General features: G+C 46.3%; 1 protein-coding gene across 1 annotated transcript in view; it reads left to right on the top strand.

Annotated features, from left to right (window-relative positions):
- Positions 1-1,255: 1,255 nt before the first annotated feature.
- Positions 1,256-27,569, top strand: part of EXOC1L (exocyst complex component 1 like) — a 46,621-nt gene continuing 20,307 nt past the window's right edge. The window contains exon 1 of the mRNA XM_063950562.1: positions 1,256-1,376. Coding sequence (XP_063806632.1) covers positions 1,256-1,376 — 121 coding nt within the window. The remainder of the gene's footprint in view (positions 1,377-27,569) is intronic.

The raw sequence follows: 27,569 nt of genomic DNA, 5'->3' as shown, positions 1-27,569 counted from the left end.
ATCTGTCCCCCTCTCTCCTTCCCTCTCTATTTCCGCCCACACCCCCCACAATCTTTCCCCAATGACTCCATGCTGCATTTCCAGCTCTCCCACCCAATTCCAAAGCCCTGAGACTCACCTGCACTGCACTCCCCAGTCCCCAGACCCGAACACCGCACAGCAGACCCCACCAGAGGGGCCCCTCTGATGCTTGGGGCCGAGTACAGGTGGCCCTTTTGACCCCACCCCCTACCCCCCTCCCCATCGCCAGCCCTGCCAAAGGATAAGTATTGAAAAAAATGGGTGCAGGGTGTGCGTTGTGGACCCCCCCCCCGGACCCCAGGGGCCCGTGTGCACTGCACTCACTGCACCCATTATAAATATGCCAGTGGCTAGTTGGTCATGACAGTTGAATTTTTTCTTGCATTCTGCGCAGGTCTGAAACTTACCTGGGAAACTGCATACTCCGTCATGGAAGGTCTCTCTATTTAAGACTTCAGAACAAGACAAATAAGAGTTGACTATGGAATGTATGGGAGCGATTGCACATTTTAGGCATATAGAGATATAGTTACCTGATTTGTGCTCTGTTAATGAAAATTGGGAAATTGATTTCAGAGTCTAAGAGAGTGTCTTTTAATAAATAACTCTTGGTCCCTATGAAAAGCTGTGCCAAATATAAATGAATACAGTTCTTTTCATGAAGTGGAGCTCTTAGTGATAATGCAGGGGGATGTTGCATGGTTTTAGAAAGTGGTTTTGGACTCAGAATTGTCTGGCTCCTCATTCAACAGCAACGTCATAGGTATAGACTTGTGGGAAGCGTTAAGTGATCAGCAGAAGAGAGAGGCCCTCACTTGCTACTTATAATAATAGTCTTAATGGAAGAGGCGCTCAATCAATATATCAAGACAGCTGTTAACAGATTATTATAATGGAGCCTAAACGACGTATTCTTTTCTTTCATTTTGGAGTTAAAAAAATCTCGATTTATGTCCATATAGCTAAGGGTATGTATATGTAACTGTAACAATAGGAGTGCTTGTACAAACACCCAGTACTCCAGGGAACACAGAGCATCTGCAATGAGGATATAGCGATCCTACTGTAAACTGCTTGATGAAACTGTGCACTAGACACATGGACAGTGTTAAGGTGCTACAGTTCTATGCTATTTAAAAGGCCAACGGAGTCTATTCTCAGAGAGGACAACCAGAATAACGGACTACCTGGATGTGGATGATTTTCACCTGCAACAGAGCATCAGCCGGTGGATATGTCATCCCTCTTAAAGGAAGACATGGTGAAAAAACTTTTTAAACCACAAGGACATACTTTGTGCGAGTTCATTGAGACAAAGTCCAAATTCAAGGAGAGGTTTTATCTGTGCACATCAGGTAATATGGCATACATAAATTATGCATGTCAATACTTAATTTTTACAAAAAGTGTCAATTGCTATCTCAAAGATTACCAGTATTGTCATTGTTACTGCTGCACGCTGCGTGGAATGACATAGATGTGTGCCAGTGCCTCGTTAAGATGGTTTGACTCTAGCATCCGCAATGTTTAGCCAGCTGCAAGAAAATCAGTGAATATAGCCTTGACTAGCTATATAGTCTGCAAATCGATAATAATGAAATTATTATTATTATTATTATTATTATTATTATTATTATTATTATTACTACTACTAATAATAATAATAATAATAATAATAATAAAAAAATTTATAAAATCCAATTAATGAGTTAATTACCAGTTGGCATAAGGTGAAGCATTAAAATGTTACTGACACAAATACAGCACTGCAAGAGTATTAGAGTGGTAGTAATACATCATGCTAAAAAAAAACACTGAACCTGTGGAGGTTGAAAAGAAGTACAAAAGCCCCTGGAAGGGGGAGGGTAGTTTTTCACATCATTATTTACCTATTATATTTATTGATAGCTGATAATTTAGTTTTTTTGCAAACGAACCGAATCATTAGTTTGCAATGTCATGAGATCTACAAATATTATAATATATTAATACATGTTGATATATATATATATATATATATATATATATATATATATAGTATTAATGTGAATATTTTACTGTAGAGATGCAATCTGCTTCTATAATTATAGTGTATGGTTGGCTGATGTAATTGTGTGACAATGAATGTTGTTTTGCTTATTAGTTTATGGTGGGTGTACTATGTTATACCGACACTTGGGATCCCAGCGCCCAGCATACCGGCGCCGTGATCCCGAGCGCCGGCATGCTGGCAGTGGGGTGACTGCAAAATAGCCCCTTGCGAGCTTGCCACACTGTGCCCGCCACACCGTGCTCACTACGCTGCGGGCACAGTGGCGCGCTACGAACGCCACGCTATTTATTCTCCCTCCAGGGGTGTCGCAGACACTGCAAGAGGGAGAATAGTTGTCGTATGCCGGTTGTCAGGATCCCGGCGTCGGTATGCTGAGTGCCGGGATCCCAACAGCCGGCATATTGAATGCCTCCCATCTAGGGTATACTATGTTATACCGATGCTTGGGATCCCGCCGCCTAGCATACAGGTGCCGGGATCCCGAGCGCCGGCATGCCAGCAGCAGGGCAAGCGCAAAAAGAACCCCTTGCAGGCTCGCTGTGCTCGCCACGCTGTGAGCATGGTGGCGCGCTATTTATTATCCATCCTGGGGTAAGTCTTAGTATTAGTCTCGGTATACAATCAGTGAATCACTTAATAAGGGCTCTTTAAATTTGTTTAACTCATGAACCAGATTTATTTTAAAACCTATGGTTAAGTTTTGAAAGCAAACATTATTGTTTTTTGTTTTTAATGACTACCGTTAGCTTAAATTAGATATATTGTCTTAATTAAAATATAATTAAGTACAAAACACTATTAAAGTATGTTGAATCATTTATTAGCTAAATTTTTATACAAAAAAATAAAAAAATAAAAAGATTACTGTATGAATACCCACATTAAATATATTTATATTTTATTAAAGTCACAAACATCAGGTTTAGAAACCCCTGGTAAAATCTGTGCTCATCTCTAATTACAGTAGTTTGTGTAGATTTTGTCATGTAGAGACATTATTATTTATAAATGTATTTTAATTAGTGATGAGCGGGTTCGGTTCCTCGGAAACCGAACCCCCCCGAACTTCACCCATTTTACACGGTCCGAGGCATACTCGAATTCTCCCGTATGGCTCGGTTAACCCGAGCGCGCCCGAACGTCATCATCCCGCTGTCGGATTCTCGCGAGATTCGGATTCTATATAAGCAGCCGCGCGTCGCCACCATTTTCACTCGTGCATTGGAAATGTTAGGGAGAGGACGTGGCTGGCGTCCTCTCCGTTTATTAATGTTGATGCAAATATTTGTGCTTGCTTATATCTTAATTGTGGGGACTGGGGAGCAGCTGTATATTAATATAGGAGGAGTACAGTGCAGAGTTTTGCTGATCAGTGACCACCAGTTTTATCCGTTCTCTGCCTGAAAAAAACGCTCCTTATCTGTGCTCAGTGTGCTGCATATATCTGTGCTCACACTGCTTAATTGTGGGGACTGGGGAGCAGCTGTATTATATAGCAGGAGTACAGTGCAGGGTTTTGCTGACAGTGACCACCAGTATACGTTGTCTGCCTGAAAAACACTCCATATCTGTGCTCAGTGTGCTGCTTTATTGTGGGGACTGGGGACCACCAGTATAATATTATATAGGAGGAGTACAGTGCAGAGTTTTGCTGACCATTGACCACCAGTATACGTTGTCTGCCTGAAAAACACTCCATATCTGTGCTGCATTGTAGACAGTATATAGTAGGAGTACAGTGCATAATTTAGCTGACCACCAGTATATAATATATAGCAGTACGGTACAGAAGGCCACTGCTGTACCTACCTCTGTGTCGTCAAGTATACTATCCATCCATACCTGTGGTGCATTTCAGTTTTGCACAGTTTGCTGACCACCAGTATATAATATATAGCATTACGGTACAGTAGGCCACTGCTGTACCTACCTCTGTGTCGTCAAGTATACTATCCATCCATACCTGTGGTGCATTTCAGTTTTGCACAGTTTGCTGACCACCAGTATATAATATATAGCAGTACGGTACAGTAGGCCACTGCTGTACCTACCTCTGTGTCGTCAAGGTTACTATCCATCCATACCTGTGGTGCATTTCAGTTTTGCAGTTTGCTGACCACCAGTATATAATATATAGCATTACGGTACAGTAGGCCACTGCTGTACCTACCTCTGTGTCGTCAAGTATACTATCCATCCATACCTGTGGTGCATTTCAGTTTTGCACAGTTTGCTGACCAACAGTATATAATATATAGCATTACGGTACTGTAGGCCACTGCTGTACCTACTTCTGTGTCGTCAAGTATACTATCCATCCATACCTGTGGTGCATTTCAGTTTTGCACAGTTTGCTGACCCCCAGTATATAATATATAGCAGTACGGTACAGTAGGCCACTGCTGTACCTACCTCTGTGTCGTCAAGTATACTATCCATCCATACCTGTGGTGCATTTCAGATTTGCACAGTTTGCTGACCACCAGTAAATAATATATAGCATTACGGTACAGTAGGCCACTGCTGTACCTACCTCTGTGTCGTCAAGTATACTATCCATCCATACCTGTGGTGCATTTCAGTTGTGCGCAGTATATATAGTAGTAGGCCATTGCTATTGATACTGACATATAATTCCACACATTAAAAAATGGAGAACAAAAATGTGGAGGTTAAAATAGGGAAAGATCAAGATCCACTTCCACCTCATGCTGAAGCTGCTGCCACTAGTCATGGCCGAGACGATGAAATGCCATCAACGTCGTCTGCCAAGGCGGATGCCCAATGTCATAGTAGAGAGCATGTAAAATCCAAAAAACAAAAGTTCAGTAAAATGACCTAAAAATCAAAATTGAAAGCGTCTGATGAGAAGCGTAAACTTGCCAATATGCCATTTACGACACGGAGTGGCAAGGAACGGCTGAGGCCCTGGCCTATGTTCATGGCTAGTGGTTCAGATTCACATGAGGATGGAAGCACTCATCCTCTCGCTAGAAAAATGAAAAGACTTAAGCTGGCAAAAGCACAGCAAAGAACTGTGCGTTCTTCTAAATCACAAATCCCCAAGGAGAGTCCAATTGTGTCGGTTGCGATGCCTGACCTTCCCAACACTGGACGGGAAGAGCTTGCGCCTTCCACCATTTGCACGCCCCCTGCAAGTGCTGGAAGGAGCACCCACAGTCCAGTTCCTGATAGTCAAATTGAAGATGTCACTGTTGAAGTACACCAGGATGAGGATATGGGTGTTGCTGGTGCTGGGGAGGAAATTGACAAGGAGGATTCTGATGGTGAGGTGGTTTGTTTAAGTCAGGCACCCGGGGAGACACCTGTTGTCCGTGGGACGAATATGGCCATTGACATGCCTGGTCAAAATACAAAAAAAATCACCTCTTCGGTGTGGAATTATTTCAACACAAATGCGGACAACAGGTGTCAAGCCGTGTGTTGCCTTTGTCAAGCTGTAATAAGTAGGGGTGAGGACGTTAACCACCTAGTAACATCCTCCCTTATACGTCACCTGGACCGCATTCATCAGAAGTCAGTGACAAGTTCAAAAACCTTGGGTGTCAGCGGAAGGAGTCCACTGACAACTAAATCCCTTCCTCTTGTAACCAAGCTCCTGCAAACCACACCACCAACTCCCTCAGTGTCAATTTCCTCCTTACACAGGAAAGCCAATAGTCCTGCAGGCCATGTCACTGGCAAGTCAGACGAGTCCTCTCCTGCCTGGGATTCCTCCGATGCATCCTTAAGTATAACGCCTACTGCTGCTGGCGCTGCTGTTGTTGCTGCTGGGAGTCGATCGTCATCCCAGAGGGGAAGTCGGAAGACCACTTGTACTACTTCCAGTAAGCAATTGACTGTCCAACAGTCCTTTGCGAGGAAGATGAAATATCACAGCAGTCATCCTGCTGCAAAGCGGATAACTCAGGCCTTGTCAGCCTGGGTGGTGAGAAACGTGGTTCCGGTATCCACCGTTAATTCAGAGGCAACTAGAGACTTGATTGAGGTACTGTGTCCCCGGTACCAAATACCATCTAGGTTCCATTTCTCTAGGCAGGCGATACCGAAAATGTACACAGACCTCAGAAAAAGAGTCACCAGTATCCTAAAAAATGCAGTTGTACCCAATGTCCACTTAACCATGGACATGTGGACAAGTGGAGCAGGGCAGACTCAGGACTATATGACTGTGACAGCCCACTGGGTAGATGTATTGCCTCCCGCAGCAAGAACAGCAGCGGCGGCACCAGTAGCAGCATCTCGCAAACGCCAACTCGTTCCTAGGCAGGCTACGCTTTGTATCACCGCTTTCCAGAAGAGGCACACAGCTGACAACCTCTTACGGAAACTGAGGAACATCATCGCAGAATGGCTTACCCCAATTGGACTCTCCTGGGGATTTGTGACATCGGACAACGCCACCAATATTGTGCGTGCATTACATCTGGGCAAATTCCAGCACATCCCATGATTTGCACATACATTGAATTTGGTGGTGCAGAATTATTTAAAAAACGACAGGGGCGTGCAAGAGATGCTGTCGGTGGCCCGAAGAATTGCGGGCCACTTTCGGCATTCAGCCACCGCGTGCCGAAGACTGGAGCGCCACCAAACATTCCTGAACCTGCCCTGCCATCATCTGAAGCAAGAGGTGGTAACGAGGTGGAATTCAACTCTCTATATGCTTCAGAGGATGAAGGAGCAGCAAAAGGCCATTCAAGCCTATACATCTGCCCACGATATAGGCAAAGGAGGGGGAATGCACCTGAATCAAGCGCAGTGGAGAATGATTTCAACGTTGTGCAAGGTTCTGCAACCCTTTGAACTTGCCACACGTGAAGTCAGTTCAGACACTGCCAGCCTGAGTCAGGTCATTCCCCTCATCAGGCTTTTGCAGAAGAAGCTGGAGACATTGAAGGAGGAGCTAAAACAGAGCGATTCCGCTAGGCATGTGGGACTTGTGGATGGAGCCCTTAATTCGCTTAACCAGGATTCACGGGTGGTCAATCTGTTGAAATCAGAGCACTACATTTTGGCCACCGTGCTCGATCCTAGATTTAAAACCTACGTTGTATCTCTCTTTCCGGCAGACAGAAGTCTGCAGGGGTTCAAAGACCTGCTGGTGAGAAAATTGTCAAGTCAAGCGGAACGTGACCCGTCAACAGCTCCTCCTTCACATTCTCCCGCAACTGGGGGTGCGAGGAAAAGGCTAAGAATTCCGAGCCCACCCGCTGGCGGTGATGCAGGGCAGTCTGGAGCGAGTGCTGACATCTGGTCCGGACTGTAGGACCTGCCAACGATTACTGACATGTCGTCTACTGTCACTGCATATGATTCTCTCACCATTGAAAGAATGGTGGAGGATTATATGAGTGACCGCATCCAAGTAGGCACGTCAGACAGTCCGTACGTATACTGGCAGGAAAAAGAGGCAATTTGGAGGCCCTTGCACAAACTGGCTTTATTCTACCTAAGTTGCTCTCCCTCCAGTGTGTACTCTGAAAGAGTGTTTAGTGCAGCCGCTCACCTTGTCAGCAATCGGCGTACGAGGTTACTTCCAGTTAATGTGGAGAAGATGATGTTCATCAAAATTAATTATAATCAATTCCTCCGTGGAGACATTCACCAGCAGCAATTGCCTCCAGAAAGTACACAGGGACCTGAGATGGTGGATTCCAGTGGGGACGAATTAATAATCTGTGAGGAGGGGGATGTACACAGTGAAAGGGGTGAGGCATCGGAGGATGATGAGGTGGACATCTTGCCTCTGTAGAGCCAGTTTGTGCAAGGAGAGATTGATTGCTTCTTTTTTTGGTGGGGGCCCAAACCAACCAGTCATTTCAGTCACAGTCGTGTGGCAGACCCTGTCGCTGAAATGATGGGTTCGTTAAAGTGTGCATGTCCTGTTTATACAACATAAGGGTGGGTGGGAGGAGGGCCCAAGGACAATTCCATCTTGCAGCTCTTTTTTCTTTCATTTTTCTTTGCATCATGTGCTGTTTGGGGACAATTTTTTTTAAGTGCCATCCTGCCTGACACTGCAGTGCCACTCCTAGATGGGCCAGGTGTTTGTGTCGGCCACTTGTGTCGCTTAGCTTAGTCACACAGCGACCTTTGTGCGCCTCTTTTTTTCTTTGCATCATGTGCTGTTTGGGGACTATTTTTTTAAAGTGCCATCCTGCCTGATACTGCAGTGCCACTCCTAGATGGGCCAGGTGTTTGTGTCGGCCACGTGGGTCTCTTAGCTTAGTCACACAGCGACCTTGGTGCGCCTCTTTTTTTCTTTGCATCATGTGCTGTTTGGGGACAATTTTTTTGAAGTGCCATCCTGCCTGATACTGCAGTGCCACTCCTAGATGGGCCAGGTGTTTGTGTCGGCCTCTTGTGTCGCTTAGCTTAGTCACACAGCGACCTTGGTGTGCCTCTTTTTCTCTTTGCATCATGTGCTGTTTGGGGACTATTTTTTTGAAGTGCCATCCTGCCTGACACTGCAGTGCCACTCCTAGATGGGCCAGGTGTTTGTGTCGGCCACTTGGGTCGCTTAGCTTAGTCACACAGCGACCTTGGTGCGCCTCTTTTTTTCTTTGCATCATGTGCTGTTTGGGGACTATTTTTTTGAAGTGCCATCCTGCCTGACACTGCAGTGCCACTCCTAGATGGGCCAGGTGTTTGTGTCGGCCACTTGGGTCGCTTAGCTTAGTCACACAGCGACCTTGGTGCGCCTCTTTTTTTCTTTGCATCATGTGCTGTTTGGGGACTATTTTTTTGAAGTGCCATCCTGCCTGACACTGCAGTGCCACTCCTAGATGGGCCAGGTGTTTGTGTCGGCCACTTGTGTCGCTTAGCTTAGCCATCCAGCGACCTTGGTGCAAATTTTAGGACTAAAAATAATATTGTGAGGTGTGAGGTGTTCAGAATAGACTGAAAATGAGTGTAAATTATGGTTATTGAGGTTAATAATACTATGGGATCAAAATGACCCCCAAATTCTATGATTTAAGCTGTTTTTGAGGGGTTTTTGTAAAAAAACACCCGAATACAAAACACACCCGAATCCGACAAAAAATTTTCAGGGAGGTTTTGCCAAAATGCGTCCGAAACCAAAACACGGCCGCGGAACCGAATCCAAAACCAAAACACAAAACCCGAAAAATGTCCGGTGCATATCACTAATTTTAATATTGTGTAATTTAAAGTTTTATTTCTATATATCTTGCACATTTTTATTATAGCTACTGTTAGTACTGCAGCCAGATTTTTAGTTTTTAGTAATCACCTCATTACTTGTTATTTATCGTCTAGTTAGTTTGATTCAGTGTAAAGGGCATATTAATCGATTATCGAGTGGCAATAAGAAATTAAATCTCACCTAAATTAATCAAAATACACCCACAGGGACATGGGCTCTAAAAACAGGTCCTCCCTGCGATACTGTATGTTCAGAGTGACTATTGGGACTCCTGTGCATGCGCAGTCTCCTGACCTGGCATGTGCGGCGGCCATTGCCGAGGAGGATTCTGGGGGAACCTTTTCCCTATAATATTTGCAGAATGTAGAACATATGCTACAACTGGCTAATGCTATCTTTAGATGACATAAGTTGCCAGGGTCAAACATGAAAATGCTGCACATTCAGGAGCTTGGTAAATCTGACCACATTGCAGCCCCCAGAAATGGAAGGACTGCTGTAGCTATCTCCATATCTACTGCAGTCCATCCATGATTCAGGGGATACTTAATATTTGCAGGTAACCGAAAATGTATCTTTGTTAGGGAATATTCTGCACATATTATTTGATAAATAGTAGAGATGAGCGGGTTCGGTTCCTCGGAATCCGAACCCCCCCGAACTTCAGCCTTTTTACACGGGTCCGAGGCAGACTCGGATCTTCCCGCCTTGCTCGGCTAACCCGAGCGCGCCCGAACGTCATCATCCCGCTGTCGGATTCTCGCGAGGCTCGTATTCTATCGCGAGACTCGGATTCTATATAAGGAGCCGCGCGTCGCCGCCATTTTCACACGTGCATTGAGATTGATAGGGAGAGGACGTGGCTGGCGTCCTCTCCGTTTAGATAGAGAGTGAGACACTTGATTTACTAGTAATTTAATTTTAGTAATTTTGGGGAGCATTGGGAGTACTCAGAGAGTGCAGAGTTTTGCTGATAGTTATACTAGTGACCACCAGTTTTATTTATTATTTAAAATCCGTTCTCTGCCTGAAAAAAAACGATACACAGTCACATACCATATCTGTGCTCAGCCTCAGTGTGCTGCATGATAATATCATCTATGTATATCTGACTGTGCTGAGTGCTCACTGCTCACACAGCTTAATTGTGGGGGAGACTGGGGAGCAGTTATAGCACGAGTACATAACAGTGCACACTTTTGCTGCCAGTGTGACTGACCAGTGACCACCAGTATATTGTCTGCCTGAAAAAGTGAAACACTCGTGTGGTGTTTTTTTTTTTTATTCTATAAACGCATTCTGCTGACAGACAGTGTCCAGCAGGTCCGTCATTCATTATATTATAATATATACCTGCAGTAGTGATATATATATATTTTTTATATCATTATCATCCAGTCTATACTAGCAGACGCAGTACGGTAGTCCACGGCTGTAGCTGCCTCTGTGTCGGCAGTGCTCGTCCATAATTGTATACCTACCTGTGGTGGGTTTTTTTTTTCTATCTTCTTCATACTAGTACTTTAGGAGTCTGCTGCTGACAGTGTCCAGCAGGTCCGTCATTATATAATATATACCTGTCCTGCAGTAGTGATATATATATATTTTTTATATCATTATCAGCCAGTCTATACTAGCAGACGCAGTACGGTAGTCCACGGCTGTAGCTACCTCTGTGTCGGCAGTGCTCGTCCATAATTGTATACCTACCTGTGGTGGGTTTTTTTTTTCTATCTTCTTCATACTAGTAGTTTAGGAGTCTGCTGCTGACAGTGTCCAGCAGGTCCGTCATTATATAATATATACCTGTCCTGCAGTAGTGATATATATATATTTTTTATATCATTATCATCCAGTCTATACTAGCAGACGCAGTACGGTAGTCCACGGCTGTAGCTACCTCTGTGTCGGCAGTGCTCGTCCATAATTGTATACCTACCTGTGGTGGGGTTTTTTTTTCTATCTTCTTCATACTAGTAGTTTAGGAGTCTGCTGCTGACAGTGTCCAGCAGGTCCGTCATTATATAATATATACCTGTCCTGTAGTAGTGATATATATATATATTTTTTATATCATTATCATCCAGTCTATACTAGCAGACGCAGTACGGTAGTCCACGGCTGTAGCTACCTCTGTGTCGGCAGTCACTCGTCATCCATAAGTATACTAGTATCCATCCATCTCCATTGTTTACCTGAGGTGCCTTTTACTTGTGCCTATTAAAATATGGAGAACAAAAATGTTGAGGTTCCAAAAATAGGGAAAGATCAAGATCGACTTCCACCTCGTGCTGAAGCTGCTGCCACTAGTCATGGCCGAGACGATGAAATGCCATCAACGTCGTCTGCCAAGGCCGATGCCCAATGTCATAGTACAGAGCATGTAAAATCCAAAACACCAAATATCAGTAAAAAAAGGACTCAAAAATCTAAAATAAAATCGTCGGAGAAGCGTAAACTTGCCAATATACCATTTACCACACGGAGTGGCAAGGAACGGCTGAGGCCCTGGCCTATGTTCATTGCTAGTGGTTCAGCTTCACATGAGGATGGAAGCACTCAGCCTCTCGCTAGAAAAATGAAAAGACTTAAGCTGGCAAAAATGTGGAGGTTAAAATAGGGAAAGATCAAGATCCACTTCCACCTCATGCTGAAGCTGCTGCCACTAGTCATGGCCGAGACGATGAAATGCCATCAACGTCGTCTGCCAAGGCCGATGCCCAATGTCATAGTAGAGAGCATGTAAAATCCAAAAAACAAAAGTTCAGTAAAATGACCTAAAAATCAAAATTGAAAGCGTCTGATGAGAAGCGTAAACTTGCCAATATGCCATTTACGACACGGAGTGGCAAGGAACGGCTGAGGCCCTGGCCTATGTTCATGGCTAGTGGTTCAGATTCACATGAGGATGGAAGCACTCATCCTCTCGCTAGAAAAATGAAAAGACTTAAGCTGGCAAAAGCACAGCAAAGAACTGTGCGTTCTTCTAAATCACAAATCCCCAAGGAGAGTCCAATTGTGTCGGTTGCGATGCCTGACCTTCCCAACACTGGACGGGAAGAGCTTGCGCCTTCCACCATTTGCACGCCCCCTGCAAGTGCTGGAAGGAGCACCCACAGTCCAGTTCCTGATAGTCAAATTGAAGATGTCACTGTTGAAGTACACCAGGATGAGGATATGGGTGTTGCTGGTGCTGGGGAGGAAATTGACAAGGAGGATTCTGATGGTGAGGTGGTTTGTTTAAGTCAGGCACCCGGGGAGACACCTGTTGTCCGTGGGACGAATATGGCCATTGACATGCCTGGTCAAAATACAAAAAAAATCACCTCTTCGGTGTGGAATTATTTCAACACAAATGCGGACAACAGGTGTCAAGCCGTGTGTTGCCTTTGTCAAGCTGTAATAAGTAGGGGTGAGGACGTTAACCACCTAGTAACATCCTCCCTTATACGTCACCTGGACCGCATTCATCAGAAGTCAGTGACAAGTTCAAAAACCTTGGGTGTCAGCGGAAGGAGTCCACTGACAACTAAATCCCTTCCTCTTGTAACCAAGCTCCTGCAAACCACGCCACCAACTCCCTCAGTGTCAATTTCCTCCTTACACAGGAAAGCCAATAGTCCTGCAGGCCATGTCACTGGCAAGTCTGACGAGTCCTCTCCTGCCTGGGATTCCTCCGATGCATCCTTAAGTATAACGCCTACTGCTGCTGGCGCTGCTGTTGTTGCTGCTGGGAGTCGATGGTCATCCCAGAGGGGAAGTCGTAAGACCACTTTTACTACTTCCACCAAGCAATTGACTGTCCAACAGTCCTTTGCGAGGAAGATGAAATATCACAGCAGTCATCCTGCTGCAAAGCGGATAACTGAGGCCTTGGCATCCTGGGCGGTGAGAAACGTGGTTCCGGTATCCATCATTACTGCAGAGCCAACTATAGACTTGTTTGAGGTACTGTGTCCCCGGTACCAAATACCATCTAGGTTCCATTTCTCTAGGCAGGCGATACCGAAAATGTACACAGACCTCAGAAAAAGACTCACCAGTGTCCTAAAAAATGCAGTTGTACCCAATGTCCACTTAACCACGGACATGTGGACAAGTGGAGCAGGGCAGACTGAGGACTATATGACTGTGACAGCCCACTGGGTAGATGTATGGACTCCCGCCGCAAGAACAGCAGCGGCGGCACCAGTAGCAGCATCTTGCAAACGCCAACTCTTTCCTAGGCAGGCTACGCTTTGTATCACCGCTTTCCAGAATATGCACACAGCTAAAAACCTCTTACGGCAACTGAGGAAGATCATCGCAGAATGGCTTACCCCAATTGGACTCTCCTGTGGATTTGTGGCATCGGACAACGCCAGCAATATTGTGTGTGCATTAAATATGGGCAAATTCCAGCACGTCCCATGTTTTGCACATACCTTGAATTTGGTGGTGCAGAATTATTTAAAAAAACGAGAGGGGCGTGCAAGAGATGCTGTCGGTGGCCAGAAGAATTGCGGGACACTTTCGACGTACAGGCACCACGTACAGAAGACTGGAGCAACACCAAAAACGCCTGAACCTGCCCTGCCATCATCTGAAGCAAGAAGTGGTAACGAGGTGGAATTCAACCCTCTATATGCTTCAGAGGTTGGAGGAGCAGCAAAAGGCCATTCAAGCCTATACAACTGAGCACGATATAGGAGGTGGAATGCACCTGTCTCAAGCGCAGTGGAGAATGATTTCAACGTTGTGCAAGGTTCTGCAACCTTTTGAACTTGCCACACGTGAAGTCAGTTCAGACACTGCCAGCCTGAGTCAGGTCATTCCCCTCATCAGGCTTTTGCAGAAGAAGCTGGAGACATTGAAGGAGGAGCTAACACAGAGCGATTCCGCTAGGCATGTGGGACTTGTGGATGGAGCCCTTAATTCGCTTAACAAGGATTCACGGGTGGTCAATCTGTTGAAATCAGAGCACTACATTTTGGCCACCGTGCTCGATCCTAGATTTAAAACCTACCTTGGATCTCTCTTTCCGGCAGACACAAGTCTGCAGGGGTTCAAAGAACTGCTGGTGAGAAAATTGTCAAGTCAAGCGGAACGCGACCTGTCAACATCTCCTCCTTCACATTCTCCCGCAACTGGGGGTGCGAGGAAAAGGCTCAGAATTCCGAGCCCACCCGCTGGCGGTGATGCAGGGCAGTCTGGAGCGACTGCTGATGCTGACATCTGGTCCGGACTGAAGGACCTGCCAACGATTACGGACATGTCGTCTACTGTCACTGCATATGATTCTCTCCCCATTGAAAGAATGGTGGAGGATTATATGAGTGACCGCATCCAAGTAGGCACGTCAGACAGTCCGTACGTATACTGGCAGGAAAAAGAGGCAATTTGGAGGCCCTTGCACAAACTGGCTTTATTCTACCTAAGTTGCCCTCCCACAAGTGTGTTCTCCGAAAGAGTGTTTAGTGCCGCCGCTCACCTTGTCAGCAATCGGCGTACGAGGTTACTTCCAGAAAATGTGGAGAAGATGATGTTCATTAAAATGAATTATAATCAATTCCTCCATGGAGACATTCACCAGCAGCAATTGCCTCCACAAAGTACACAGGGAGCTGTGATGGTGGTTTCCAGTGGGGACGAATTGATAATCTGTGAGGAGGGGGATGTACACGGTGATGAATCGGAGGATGATGATGAGGTGGACATCTTGCCTCTGTAGAGCCAGTTTGTGCAAGGAGAGATTAATTGCTTCTTTTTTGGTGGGGGTCCAAACCAACCCGTCATTTCAGTCACAGTCGTGTGGCAGACCCTGTCACTGAAATGATGGGTTGGTTAAAGTGTGCATGTCCTGTTTATACAACATAAGGGTGGGTGGGAGGGCCCAAGGACAATTCCATCTTGCACCTCTTTTTTCTTTCATTTTTCTTTGCGTCATGTGCTGTTTGGGGAGTGTTTTTTGGAAGGGCCAGCCTGCGTGACACTGCAGTGCCACTCCTAGATGGGCCAGATGTTTGTGTCGGCCACTAGGGTCGCTTAGCTTACTCACACAGCTACCTCATTGCGCCTCTTTTTTTCTTTGCGTCATGTGCTGTTTGGGGAGTGTTTTTTGGAAGGGCCAGCCTGCGTGACACTGCAGTGCCACTCCTAGATGCGCCAGGTGTTTGTGTCGACCACTAGGGTCGCTTAGCTTACTCACACAGCTACCTCATTGCGCCTCTTTTTTTCTTTGCGTCATGTGCTGTTTGGGGAGTATTTTTTGGAAGGGCTATCCTGCCTGACACTGCAGTGCCACTCCTAGATGGGCCAGGTGTTTGTGTCGGCCACTTGGGTCGCTGAGCTTAGTCACACAGCTACCTCATTGCGCCTCTTTTTTTCTTTGCGTCATGTGCTGTTTGGGGAGTGTTTTTTTGAAGGGCCATCCTTTGTGACACTGCAGTGACACTCCTAGATGGGCCAGGTGTTTGTGTCGGCCACTAGGGTCGCTGAGCTTAGTCACACAGCTACCTCATTGCGCCTCTTTTTTTTCTTCTTTGCGTCATGTGCTGTTTGGGGAGTATTTTTTGGAAGGGCCATCCTGCCTGACACTGCAGTGCCACTCCTAGATGGGCCAGGTGTTTGTGTCGGCCACTTGGGTCGCTGAGCTTAGTCACACAGCTACCTCATTGCGCCTCTTTTTTTCTTTGCGTCATGTGCTGTTTGGGGAGTGTTTTTTTGAAGGGCCATCCTGCGTGACACTGCAGTGCCACTCCTAGATGGGCTAGGTGTTTGTGTCGGCCACTAGGGTCGCTGCGCTTACTCACACAGCTACCTCATTGCGCCTCTATTTTCTTTGCGTCATGTGCTGTTTGGGGAGTGTTTTTTGGAAGGGCCATCCTGCCTGACACTGCAGTGCCACTCCTAGATGGGCCAGGTGTTTGTGTCGGCCACTAGGGTCGCTGAGCTTAGTCACACAGCTACCTCATTGCGCCTCTTTTTTTTCTTCTTTGCGTCATGTGCTGTTTGGGGAGTATTTTTTGGAAGGGCCATCCTGCCTGACACTGCAGTGCCACTCCTAGATGGGCCAGGTGTTTGTCTCGGCCACTTGGGTCGCTGAGCTTAGTCACACAGCTACCTCATTGCGCCTCTTTTTTTCTTTGCGTCATGTGCTGTTTGGGGAGTGTTTTTTGGAAGGGCCATCCTGCGTGACACTGCAGTGCCACTCCTGGATGGGCCAGGTGTTTGTGTCGGCCACTTGGGTCGCTGAGCTTAGTCATCCAGCGACCTCGGTGCAAATTTTAGGACTAAAAATAATATTGTGAGGTGTGAGGTGTTCAGAATAGACTGAAAATGAGTGGAAATTATGGTTATTGAGGTTAATAATACTTTGGGATCAAAATGACCCCCAAATTCTATGATTTAAGCTGTTTTTTAGGTTTTTTGGAAAAAAAACACCCGAATCCAAAACACACCCGAATCCGACAAAAAAAATTCGGTGAGGTTTTGCAAAAACGCGTTCGAACCCAAAACACGGCCCCGGAACCGAACCCAAAACCAAAACACAAAACCCGAAAAATTTCCGGTGCACATCTCTAATAAATAGGCAGGCTTACCATACTGTCCCATTAAACCAGGACACTCATGAATTACACAGGTTCTCTAGCTGCTTAAAACAAGGTGCAATGCAGGCTTGTAGTCAGCTAACCACAGAACCTGCATAATTAATGTGTCCCAGTTTAAAAGGTATAGTATGGTAAGCCTATAAATAGTAGTGATGTGCACCGGAAATTTTTCGGGTTTTGTGTTTTTGTTTTGGATTCGGTTCCGCGGCCGTGTTTTGGATTCGGACGCGTTTTAGCAAAACCTCCCTGAACATTTATTTTCAGATTCGGGTGTGTTTTGGATTCGGGTGTTTTTTGTTTTTTTTAAAAAACCTCAAAAACAGCTTAAATCATAGAATTTGTGGGTCATTTTGATCCCATAGTATTATTAACCTCAATAACCATAATTTACACTCATTTTCAGTCTATTCTGAACACCTCACACCTCACAATATTATTTTTAGTCCTAAAATTTGCACCGAGGTCGCTGGATGGCTAAGCTAAGCGACACAAGTGGCCAACACAAACACCTGGCCCATCTAGGAGTGGCACTGCAGTGTCAGGCAGGATGGCACTTCAAAAAAATAGTCCCCAAACAGCACATGATGCAAAGAAAAAAAGAGGCGCACCAAGGTCGCTGTGTGACTAAGCTAAGCGACACAAGTGGCCGACACAAACACCTGGCCCATCTAGGAGTGGCACTGCAGTGTCAGACAGGATGGCACTTCAAAAAAATAGTCCCCAAACAGCACATGATGCAAAGAAAAAAAGAGGCGCAATGAGGTAGCTGTGTGACTAAGCTAAGCGACCCAAGTGGCCGACACAAACACCTGGCCCATCTAGGAGTGGCACTGCAGTGTCAGGCAGGATGGCACTTCAAAAAAATAGTCCCCAAACAGCACATGATGCAAAGAAAAAAAGAGGCGCAATGAGGTAGCTGTGTGACTAAGCTAAGCGACCCAAGTGGCCGACACAAACACCTGGCCCATCTAGGAGCGGCACTGCAGTGTCAGACAGGATGGCACTTCAAAAAAATAGTCCCCAAACAGCACATGATGCAAAGAAAAAAAGAGGCGCACCAAGGTCGCTGTGTGACTAAGCTAAGCGACACAAGTGGCCGACACAAACACCTGGCCCATCTAGGAGTGGCACTGCAGTGTCAGACAGGATGGCACTTCAAAAAAATAGTCCCCAAACAGCACATGATGCAAAGAAAAAAAGAGGCGCACCAAGGTCGCTGTGTGACTAAGCTAAGCGACACAAGTGGCCGACACAAACACCTGGCCCATCTAGGAGTGGCACTGCAGTGTCAGGCAGGATGGCACTTCAAAAAAATAGTCCCCAAACAGCACATGATGCAAAGAAAAAAAGAGGCGCACCAAGGTCGCTGTGTGACTAAGCTAAGCGACACAAGTGGCCGACACAAACACCTGGCCCATCTAGGAGTGGCACTGCAGTGTCAGGCAGGATGGCACTTCAAAAAAATAGTCCCCAAACAGCACATGACGCAAAGAAAAAAAGAGGCGCACCAAGGTCGCTGTGTGACTAAGCTAAGCGACACAAGTGGCCGACACAAACACCTGGCACATCTAGGAGTGGCACTGCAGTGTCAGGCAGGATGGCACTTCAAAAAAATTGTCCCCAAACAGCACATGATGCAAAGAAAAATGAAAGAAAAAAGAGGTGCAAGATGGAATTGTCCTTGGGCCCTCCCACCCACCCTTATGTTGTATTAACAGGACATGCACACTTTAACGAACCCATCATTTTAGCGACAGGGTCTGCCACACGACTGTGACTGAAATGACTGGTTGGTTTGGGCCCCCACCAAAAAAGAAGCAATCAATCTCTCCTTGCACAAACTGGCTCTACAGAGGCAAGATGTCCACCTCATCATCATCCTCCGATTCCCCACCCCTTTCACTGTGTACATCCCCCTCCTCACAGATTATTAATTCGTCCCCACTGGAATCCACCATCTCAGATCCCTGTGTACTTTCTGGAGGCAATTGCTGCTGGTGAATGTCTCCACAGAGGAATTGATTATAATTCTTTTTGATGAACATCATCTTCTCCACATTTTCTGGAAGTAACCTTGTACGCCGATTGCTGACAAGGTGAGCGGCTGCACTAAACACTCTTTCGGAGTACACACTGGAGGGAGGGCAACTTAGGTAGAATAAAGCCAGTTTGTGCAAGGGCCTCCAAATTGCCTCTTTTTCCTGCCAGTATACGTACGGACTGTCTGACGTGCCTACTTGGATGCGGTCACTCATATAATCCTCCACCATTCTTTCAATGGTGACAAAATCATATGCAGTGACAGTAGACGACATGTCAGTAATCGTTGGCAGGTCCTTCAGTCCGGACCAGATGTCAGCACTCGCTCCAGACTGCCCTGCATCACCGCCAGCGGGTGGGCTCGGAATTCTTAGCCCTTTCCTCGCACCCCCAGTTGCGGAAGAATGTGAAGGAGGAGCTGTTGACGGGTCACGTTCCGCTTGACTTGACAATTTTCTCACCAGCAGGTCTTTGAACCTCTGCAGACTTGTGTCTGCCGGAAAGAGAGATACAACGTAGGTTTTAAATCTAGGATCGAGCACGGTGGCCAAAATGTAGTGCTCTGATTTCAACAGATTGACCACACGTGAATCCTGGTTAAGCGAATTAAGGGCTCCATCCACAAGTCCCACATGCCTAGCGGAATCGCTCTGTTTTAGGTCCTCCTTCAATGTCTCCAGCTTCTTCTGCAAAAGCCTGATATGGGGAATGACCTGACTCAGGCTGGCAGTGTCTGAACTGACTTCACGTGTGGCAAGTTCAAAGGGTTGCAGAACCTTGCAGAACGTTGAAATCATTCTCCACTGCACTTGATTCATGTGCATTCCCCCTCCTTTGCCTATATCGTGGGCAGATGTATAGGCTTGAATGGCCTTTTGCTGCTCCTCCATCCTCTGAAGCATATAGAGGGTTGGATTCCACCTCGTTACCACCTCTTGCTTCAGATGATGGCAGGGCAGGTTCAGGACTGTTTGCTGGTGCTCCAGTCTTCGGCACGCGGTGGCTGAATGACGAAAGTAGCCCGCAATTCTTCGGGCCACCGACAGCATCTCTTGCACGCCCCTGTCGTTTTTTAAATAATTCTGCACCACCAAATTCAATGTATGTGCAAGACATGGGACGTGCTGGAATTTGCCCAGATGTAATGCACGCACAATATTGGTGGCGTTGTCCGATGTCACAAATCCACAGGAGAGTCCAATTGGGGTAAGCCATTCTGCGATGATGTTCCTCAGTTTCCGTAAGAGGTTGTCAGCTGTGTGCCTCTTATGGAAAGCGGTGATACAAAGCGTAGCCTGCCTAGGAACGAGTTGGCGTTTGCGAGATGCTGCTACTGGTGCCGCCGCTGCTGTTCTTGCTGCGGGAGGCAATACATCTACCCAGTGGGCTGTCACAGTCATATAGTCCTGAGTCTGCCCTGCTCCACTTGTCCACATGTCCGTGATTAAGTGGACATTGGGTACAACTGCATTTTTTAGGACACTGGTGACTCTTTTTCTGACGTCTGTGTACATTTTTGGTATCGCCTGCCTAGAGAAATGTAACCTAGATGGTATTTGGTACCGGGGACACAGTACCTCAAACAAGTCTCTAGTTGCCTCTGAATTAACGGTGGATACCGGAACCACGTTTCTCACCACCCAGGCTGACAAGACCTGAGTTATCCGCTTTGCAGCAGGATGACTGCTGTGATATTTCATCTTCCTCGCAAAGGACTGTTGGACAGTCAATTGCTTACTGGAAGTAGTACAAGTGGTCTTCCGACTTCCCCTCTGGGATAACGATCGACTCCCAGCAGCAACAACAGCAGCGCCAGCAGCAGTAGGCGTTACACTCAAGGATGCATCGGAGGAATCCCAGGCAGGAAAGGACTCGTCAGACTTGCCAGTGACATGGCCTGCAGGACTATTGGCTTTCCTGTGTAAGGTGGAAATTGACACTGAGGGAGTTGGTGGTGTGGTTTGCAGGAGCTTGGTTACAAGAGGAAGGGATTTAGTGGTCAGTGGACTGCTTCCGCTGTCATTCAAAGTTTTTGAACTTGTCACTGACTTCTGATGAATGCGGACCAGGTGACGTATAAGGGAGGATGTTCCTAGGTGGTTAACGTCCTTACCCCTACTTATTACAGCTTGACAAAGGCAACACACGGCTTGACACCTGTTGTCCGTATTTGTGTTAAAATAATTCCCCACCGAAGAGGTGATTTTTTTTGTATTTTGACCAGGCATGTCAATGGCCATATTCGTCCAACGGACAACAGGTGTCTCCCCGGGTGCCTGACTTAAACAAACCACCTCACCATCAGAATCCTCCTTGTCAATTTCCTCCCCAGCGCCAGCAACACCCATATCCTCATCTTGGTGTACTTCAACAGTGACATCTTCAATTTGACTATCAGGAACTGGACTGCGGGTGCTCCTTCCAGCACTTGCAGGGGGCGTGCAAATGGTGGAAGGCGCAAGCTCTTCCCGTCCAGTTTTGGGAAGGTCAGGCATCGCAACCGACACAATTGGACTCTCCTTGGGGATTTGTGATTTAGAAAAACGCACAGTTCTTTGCTGTGCTTTTGCCAGCTTAAGTCTTTTCATTTTTCTAGCGAGAGGATGAGTGCTTCCATCCTCATGTGAATCTGAACCACTAGCCATGAACATAGGCCAGGGCCTCAGCCGTTCCTTGCCACTACGTGTCGTAAATGGCATATTGGCAAGTTTGGCATTTCATCGTCTCGGCCATGACTAGTGGCAGCAGCTTCAGCATGAGGTGGAAGTGGATCTTGATCTTTCCCTATTTTAACCTCCACATTTTTGTTCTCTATTTTTTAATGTGTGGAATTATATGCCAGTATCAATTGCAATGGCCTACTACTATATATACTGCGCACAACTGAAATGCACCACAGGTATGGATGGATAGTATGCTTGACGACACAGAGGTAGGTACAGCAGTGGCCTACTGTACCGTAATGCTATATATTATATACTGGTGGTCAGCAAACTGTGCAAAACTGAAATGCACCACAGGTATGGATGGATAGTATACTTGACGACACAGAGGTAGGTACAGCAGTGGCCTACTGTACCGTAATGCTATATATTATATACTGGTGGTCAGCAAACTGTGCAAAACTGAAATGCACCACAGGTATGGATGGATAGTATACTTGACGACACAGAGGTAGGTACAGCAGTGGCCTACAGTACCGTACTGCTATATATACTGGTGGTCATTGTCAGCAAGCTGCAAAACTAAAATGCACCACAGGTATAGAATCTAGATGGATAGTATACTTGACGACACAGAGGTAGGTAGAGCAGTGGCTTTCCATACCGTACTGCTATATATACTGGTGGTCACTGTCAGCAAACTGCAAAACTAAAATGCACCACAGGTATAGAATCTAGATGGATAGTATACTTGACGACACAGAGGTAGGTAGAGCAGTGGCCTTCCGTACCGTACTGCTATATATAGTGGTGGTCACTGTCAGCAAACTGCAAAACTAAAATGCACCACAGGTATAGAATCTAGATGGATAGTATACTTGATGACACAGAGGTAGGTAGAGCAGTGGCCTTCCGTACCGTACTGCTATATATACTGGTGGTCACTGTCAGCAAACTGCAAAACTAAAATGCACCACAGGTATAGAATCTAGATGGATATTATACTTGACGACACAGAGGTAGGTAGAGCAGTGGCCTTCCGTACCGTACTGCAATATATACTGGTGGTCACTGTCAGCAAACTGCAAAACTAAAATGCACCACAGGTATAGAATCTAGATGGATAGTATACTTGACGACACAGAGGTAGGTAGAGCAGTGACCTTCCGTACCGTACTGCTATATATACTGGTGGTCACTGTCAGCAAACTGCAAAACTAAAATGCACCACAGGTATAGAATCTAGGTGGATAGTATACTTGACGACACAGAGGTAGGTAGAGCAGTGGCCTTCCGTACCGTACTGCTATATATACTGGTGGTCACTGCCAGCAAAACTCTGCACTGTACTCCTCCTATAATATACTGCTGGTCCCCAGTCCCCACAATAAAGCAGTGTGAGCACAGATATATGCAGCACACTGAGCACAGATATGGAGCGTTTTTCAGGCAGACAACGTATAATACTGGTGGTCACTGGTCAGCAAAACTCTGCACTGTACTCCTCCTATATAATACTGCTGGTCCCCAGTCCCCACAATAAAGCAGTGTGAGCACAGATATATGCAGCACACTGAGCACAGATATGGAGCGTTTTTCAGGCAGAGAACGGATAAAACTGGTGGTCACTGATCAGCAAAACTCTGCACTGTACTCCTCCTATATAATACAGCTGCTCCCCAGTACCCACAATTAAGCAATAAGCACAAATATTTGCATCAACATTAATAAACGGAGAGGACGCCAGCCACGTCCTCTCCCTAACATTTCCAATGCACGAGTGAAAATGGTGGCGACGCGCGGCTGCTTATATAGAATCCGAATCTCGCGAGAATACGACAGCGGGATGATGACGTTCGGGCGCGCTCGGGTTAACTGAGCCATACTGGAGAATCCGAGTATGCCTCGGACCCGTGTAAAATGGGTGAAGTTCTGGGGGGTTCGGTTTCCGAGGAACCGAACCCGCTCATCACTAATAAATAGGCCCTTGTATGAGAGATTTGAAGCAGGAGATTTCATAAGGTGAGACTGAGTTGCTCAGACTGCCAGCAATAACCCGGGTTATTGTACATGAATGAAAGAGTCTGAAAGAGGCAGTTGAAATTAGAGATGAGCGGGTTCGGTTTCTCTGAATCCGAACCCGCCAGAACTTCATGTTTTTTTTCACGGGTCCGAGCGACTCGGATCTTCCCGCCTTGCTCGGTTAACCCGAGCGCGCCCGAACGTCATCATGACGCTGACGGATTCTCGCGAGACTCGGATTCTATATAAGGAGCCGCGCATCGCCGCCATTTTCACACGTGCATTGAGATTGATAGGGAGAGGACGTGGCTGGCGTCCTCTCCGTTTAGAATAGATTAGAGAGACACTTGATTTACTAATTTTGGGGAGCATTAGGAGTACTCAGTACAGTGCAGAGTTTTGCTGATAGTGACCACCAGTTTTATTTATAATCCGTTCTCTGCCTGAAAAAAGCGATACACAGCACACAGTGACTCAGTCACATACCATATCTGTGTGCACTGCTCAGGCTCAGGCCAGTGTGCTGCATCATCTATTATCTATATATAATATTATATATATCTGTCTGACTGCTCAGCTCACACAGCTTATAATTGTGGGGGAGACTGGGGAGCACTACTGCAGTGCCAGTTATAGGTTATAGCAGGAGCCAGGAGTACATAATATATTATATAGTGAGTGACCACCAGACACACAGTGCAGTTTATTTAATATATCCGTTCTCTGCCTGAAAAAAGCGATACACACAGTGACTCAGTCAGTCACATACCATATCTGTGTGCACTGCTCAGGCTCAGGCCAGTGTGCTGCATCATCTATATATATTATATATCTGTCTGACTGCTCAGCTCACACAGCTTATAATTGTGGGGGAGACTGGGGAGCACTACTGCAGTGCCAGTTATAGGTTATAGCAGGAGCCAGGAGTACATAATATTATATTAAAATTAAACAGTGCACACTTTTGCTGCAGGAGTGCCACTGCCAGTGTGACTAGTGACCAGTGACCTGACCACCAGTATATATAATATTAGTAGTATACTATCTCTTTATCAACCAGTCTATATTAGCAGCAGACACAGTACAGTGCGGTAGTTCACGGCTGTGGCTACCTCTGTGTCGGCACTCGGCAGCCCGTCCATAATTGTATATACCACCTAACCGTGGTTTTTTTTTCTTTCTTTATACATACATACTAGTTACGAGTATACTATCTCTTTATCAACCAGTCTATATTAGCAGCAGACACAGTACAGTGCGGTAGTTCACGGCTGTGGCTACCTCTGTGTCGGCACTCGGCAGCCCGTCCATAATTGTATATACCACCTAACCGTGGTTTTTTTTTCTTTCTTTATACATACATACTAGTTACGAGTATACTATCTCTTTATCAACCAGTCTATATATTAGCAGCAGACACAGTACAGTGCGGTAGTTCACGGCTGTGGCTACCTCTGTGTCGGCACTCGGCAGCCCGTCCATAATTGTATATACCACCTAACCGTGGTTTTTTTTTCTTTCTTTATACATACATACTAGTTACGAGTATACTATCTCTTTATCAACCAGTCTATATATTAGCAGCAGACACAGTACAGTGCGGTAGTTCACGGCTGTGGCTACCTCTGTGTCGGCACTCGGCAGCCCGTCCATAATTGTATATACCACCTAACCGTGGTTTTTTTTTCTTTCTTTATACATACATACTAGTTACGAGTATACTATCTCTTTATCAACCAGTCTATATATTAGCAGCAGACACAGTACAGTGCGGTAGTTCACGGCTGTGGCTACCTCTGTGTCGGCACTCGGCAGCCCGTCCATAATTGTATATACCACCTAACCGTGGTTTTTTTTTCTTTCTTTATACATACATACTAGTTACGAGTATACTATCTCTTTATCAACCAGTCTATATATTAGCAGCAGACACTGTACAGTGCGGTAGTTCACGGCTGTGGCTACCTCTGTGTCGGCACTCGGCAGCCCGTCCATAATTGTATACTAGTATCCAATCCATCCATCTCCATTGTTTACCTGAGGTGCCTTTTAGTTGTGCCTATTAAAATATGGAGAACAAAAATGTTGAGGTTCCAAAATTAGGGAAAGATCAAGATCCACTTCCACCTCGTGCTGAAGCTGCTGCCACTAGTCATGGCCGAGACGATGAAATGCCAGCAACGTCGTCTGCCAAGGCCGATGCCCAATGTCATAGTACAGAGCATGTCAAATCCAAAACACCAAATATCAGTAAAAAAAGGACTCCAAAACCTAAAATAAAATTGTCGGAGGAGAAGCGTAAACTTGCCAATATGCCATTTACCACACGGAGTGGCAAGGAACGGCTGAGGCCCTGGCCTATGTTCATGGCTAGTGGTTCAGCTTCACATGAGGATGGAAGCACTCAGCCTCTCGCTAGAAAAATGAAAAGACTCAAGCTGGCAAAAGCAGCACAGCAAAGAACTGTGCATTCTTCGAAATCCCAAATCCACAAGGAGAGTCCAATTGTGTCGGTTGCGATGCCTGACCTTCCCAACACTGGACGTGAAGAGCATGCGCCTTCCACCATTTGCACGCCCCCTGCAAGTGCTGGAAGGAGCACCCGCAGTCCAGTTCCTGATAGTCAGATTGAAGATGTCAGTGTTGAAGTACACCAGGATGAGGAGGATATGGGTGTTGCTGGCGCTGGGGAGGAAATTGACCAGGAGGATTCTGATGGTGAGGTGGTTTGTTTAAGTCAGGCACCCGGGGAGACACCTGTTGTCCGTGGGAGGAATATGGCCGTTGACATGCCAGGTGAAAATACCAAAAAAATCAGCTCTTCGGTGTGGAGGTATTTCACCAGAAATGCGGACAACAGGTGTCAAGCCGTGTGTTCCCTTTGTCAAGCTGTAATAAGTAGGGGTAAGGACGTTAACCACCTCGGAACATCCTCCCTTATACGTCACCTGCAGCGCATTCATAATAAGTCAGTGACAAGTTCAAAAACTTTGGGTGACAGCGGAAGCAGTCCACTGACCAGTAAATCCCTTCCTCTTGTAACCAAGCTCACGCAAACCACCCCACCAACTCCCTCAGTGTCAATTTCCTCCTTCCCCAGGAATGCCAATAGTCCTGCAGGCCATGTCACTGGCAATTCTGACGAGTCCTCTCCTGCCTGGGATTCCTCCGATGCATCCTTGCGTGTAACGCCTACTGCTGCTGGCGCTGCTGTTGTTGCCGCTGGGAGTCGATGGTCATCCCAGAGGGGAAGTCGTAAGCCCACTTGTACTACTTCCAGTAAGCAATTGACTGTTCAACAGTCCTTTGCGAGGAAGATGAAATATCACAGCAGTCATCCTACTGCAAAGCGGATAACTGAGTCCTTGACAACTATGTTGGTGTTAGACGTGCGTCCGGTATCCGCCGTTAGTTCACAGGGAACTAGACAATTTATTGAGGCAGTGTGCCCCCGTTACCAAATACCATCTAGGTTCCACTTCTCTAGGCAGGCGATACCGAGAATGTACACGGACGTCAGAAAAAGACTCACCAGTGTCCTAAAAAATGCAGTTGTACCCAATGTCCACTTAACCACGGACATGTGGACAAGTGGAGCAGGGCAGGGTCAGGACTATATGACTGTGACAGCCCACTGGGTAGATGTATGGACTCCCGCCGCAAGAACAGCAGCGGCGGCACCAGTAGCAGCATCTCGCAAACGCCAACTCTTTCCTAGGCAGGCTACGCTTTGTATCACCGCTTTCCAGAATACGCACACAGCTGAAAACCTCTTACGGCAACTGAGGAAGATCATCGCGGAATGGCTTACCCCAATTGGACTCTCCTGTGGATTTGTGGCATCGGACAACGCCAGCAATATTGTGTGTGCATTAAATATGGGCAAATTCCAGCACGTCCCATGTTTTGCACATACCTTGAATTTGGTGGTGCAGAATTTTTTAAAAAACGACAGGGGCGTGCAAGAGATGCTGTCGGTGGCCAGAAAA

The sequence above is a fragment of the Pseudophryne corroboree genome, chromosome 1 (assembly GCF_028390025.1).
Source record: "Pseudophryne corroboree isolate aPseCor3 chromosome 1, aPseCor3.hap2, whole genome shotgun sequence".
NCBI classification, from domain to species: Eukaryota; Metazoa; Chordata; class Amphibia; order Anura; family Myobatrachidae; genus Pseudophryne; species Pseudophryne corroboree.
This window is presented reverse-complemented; position numbering and strand designations above follow the sequence as displayed.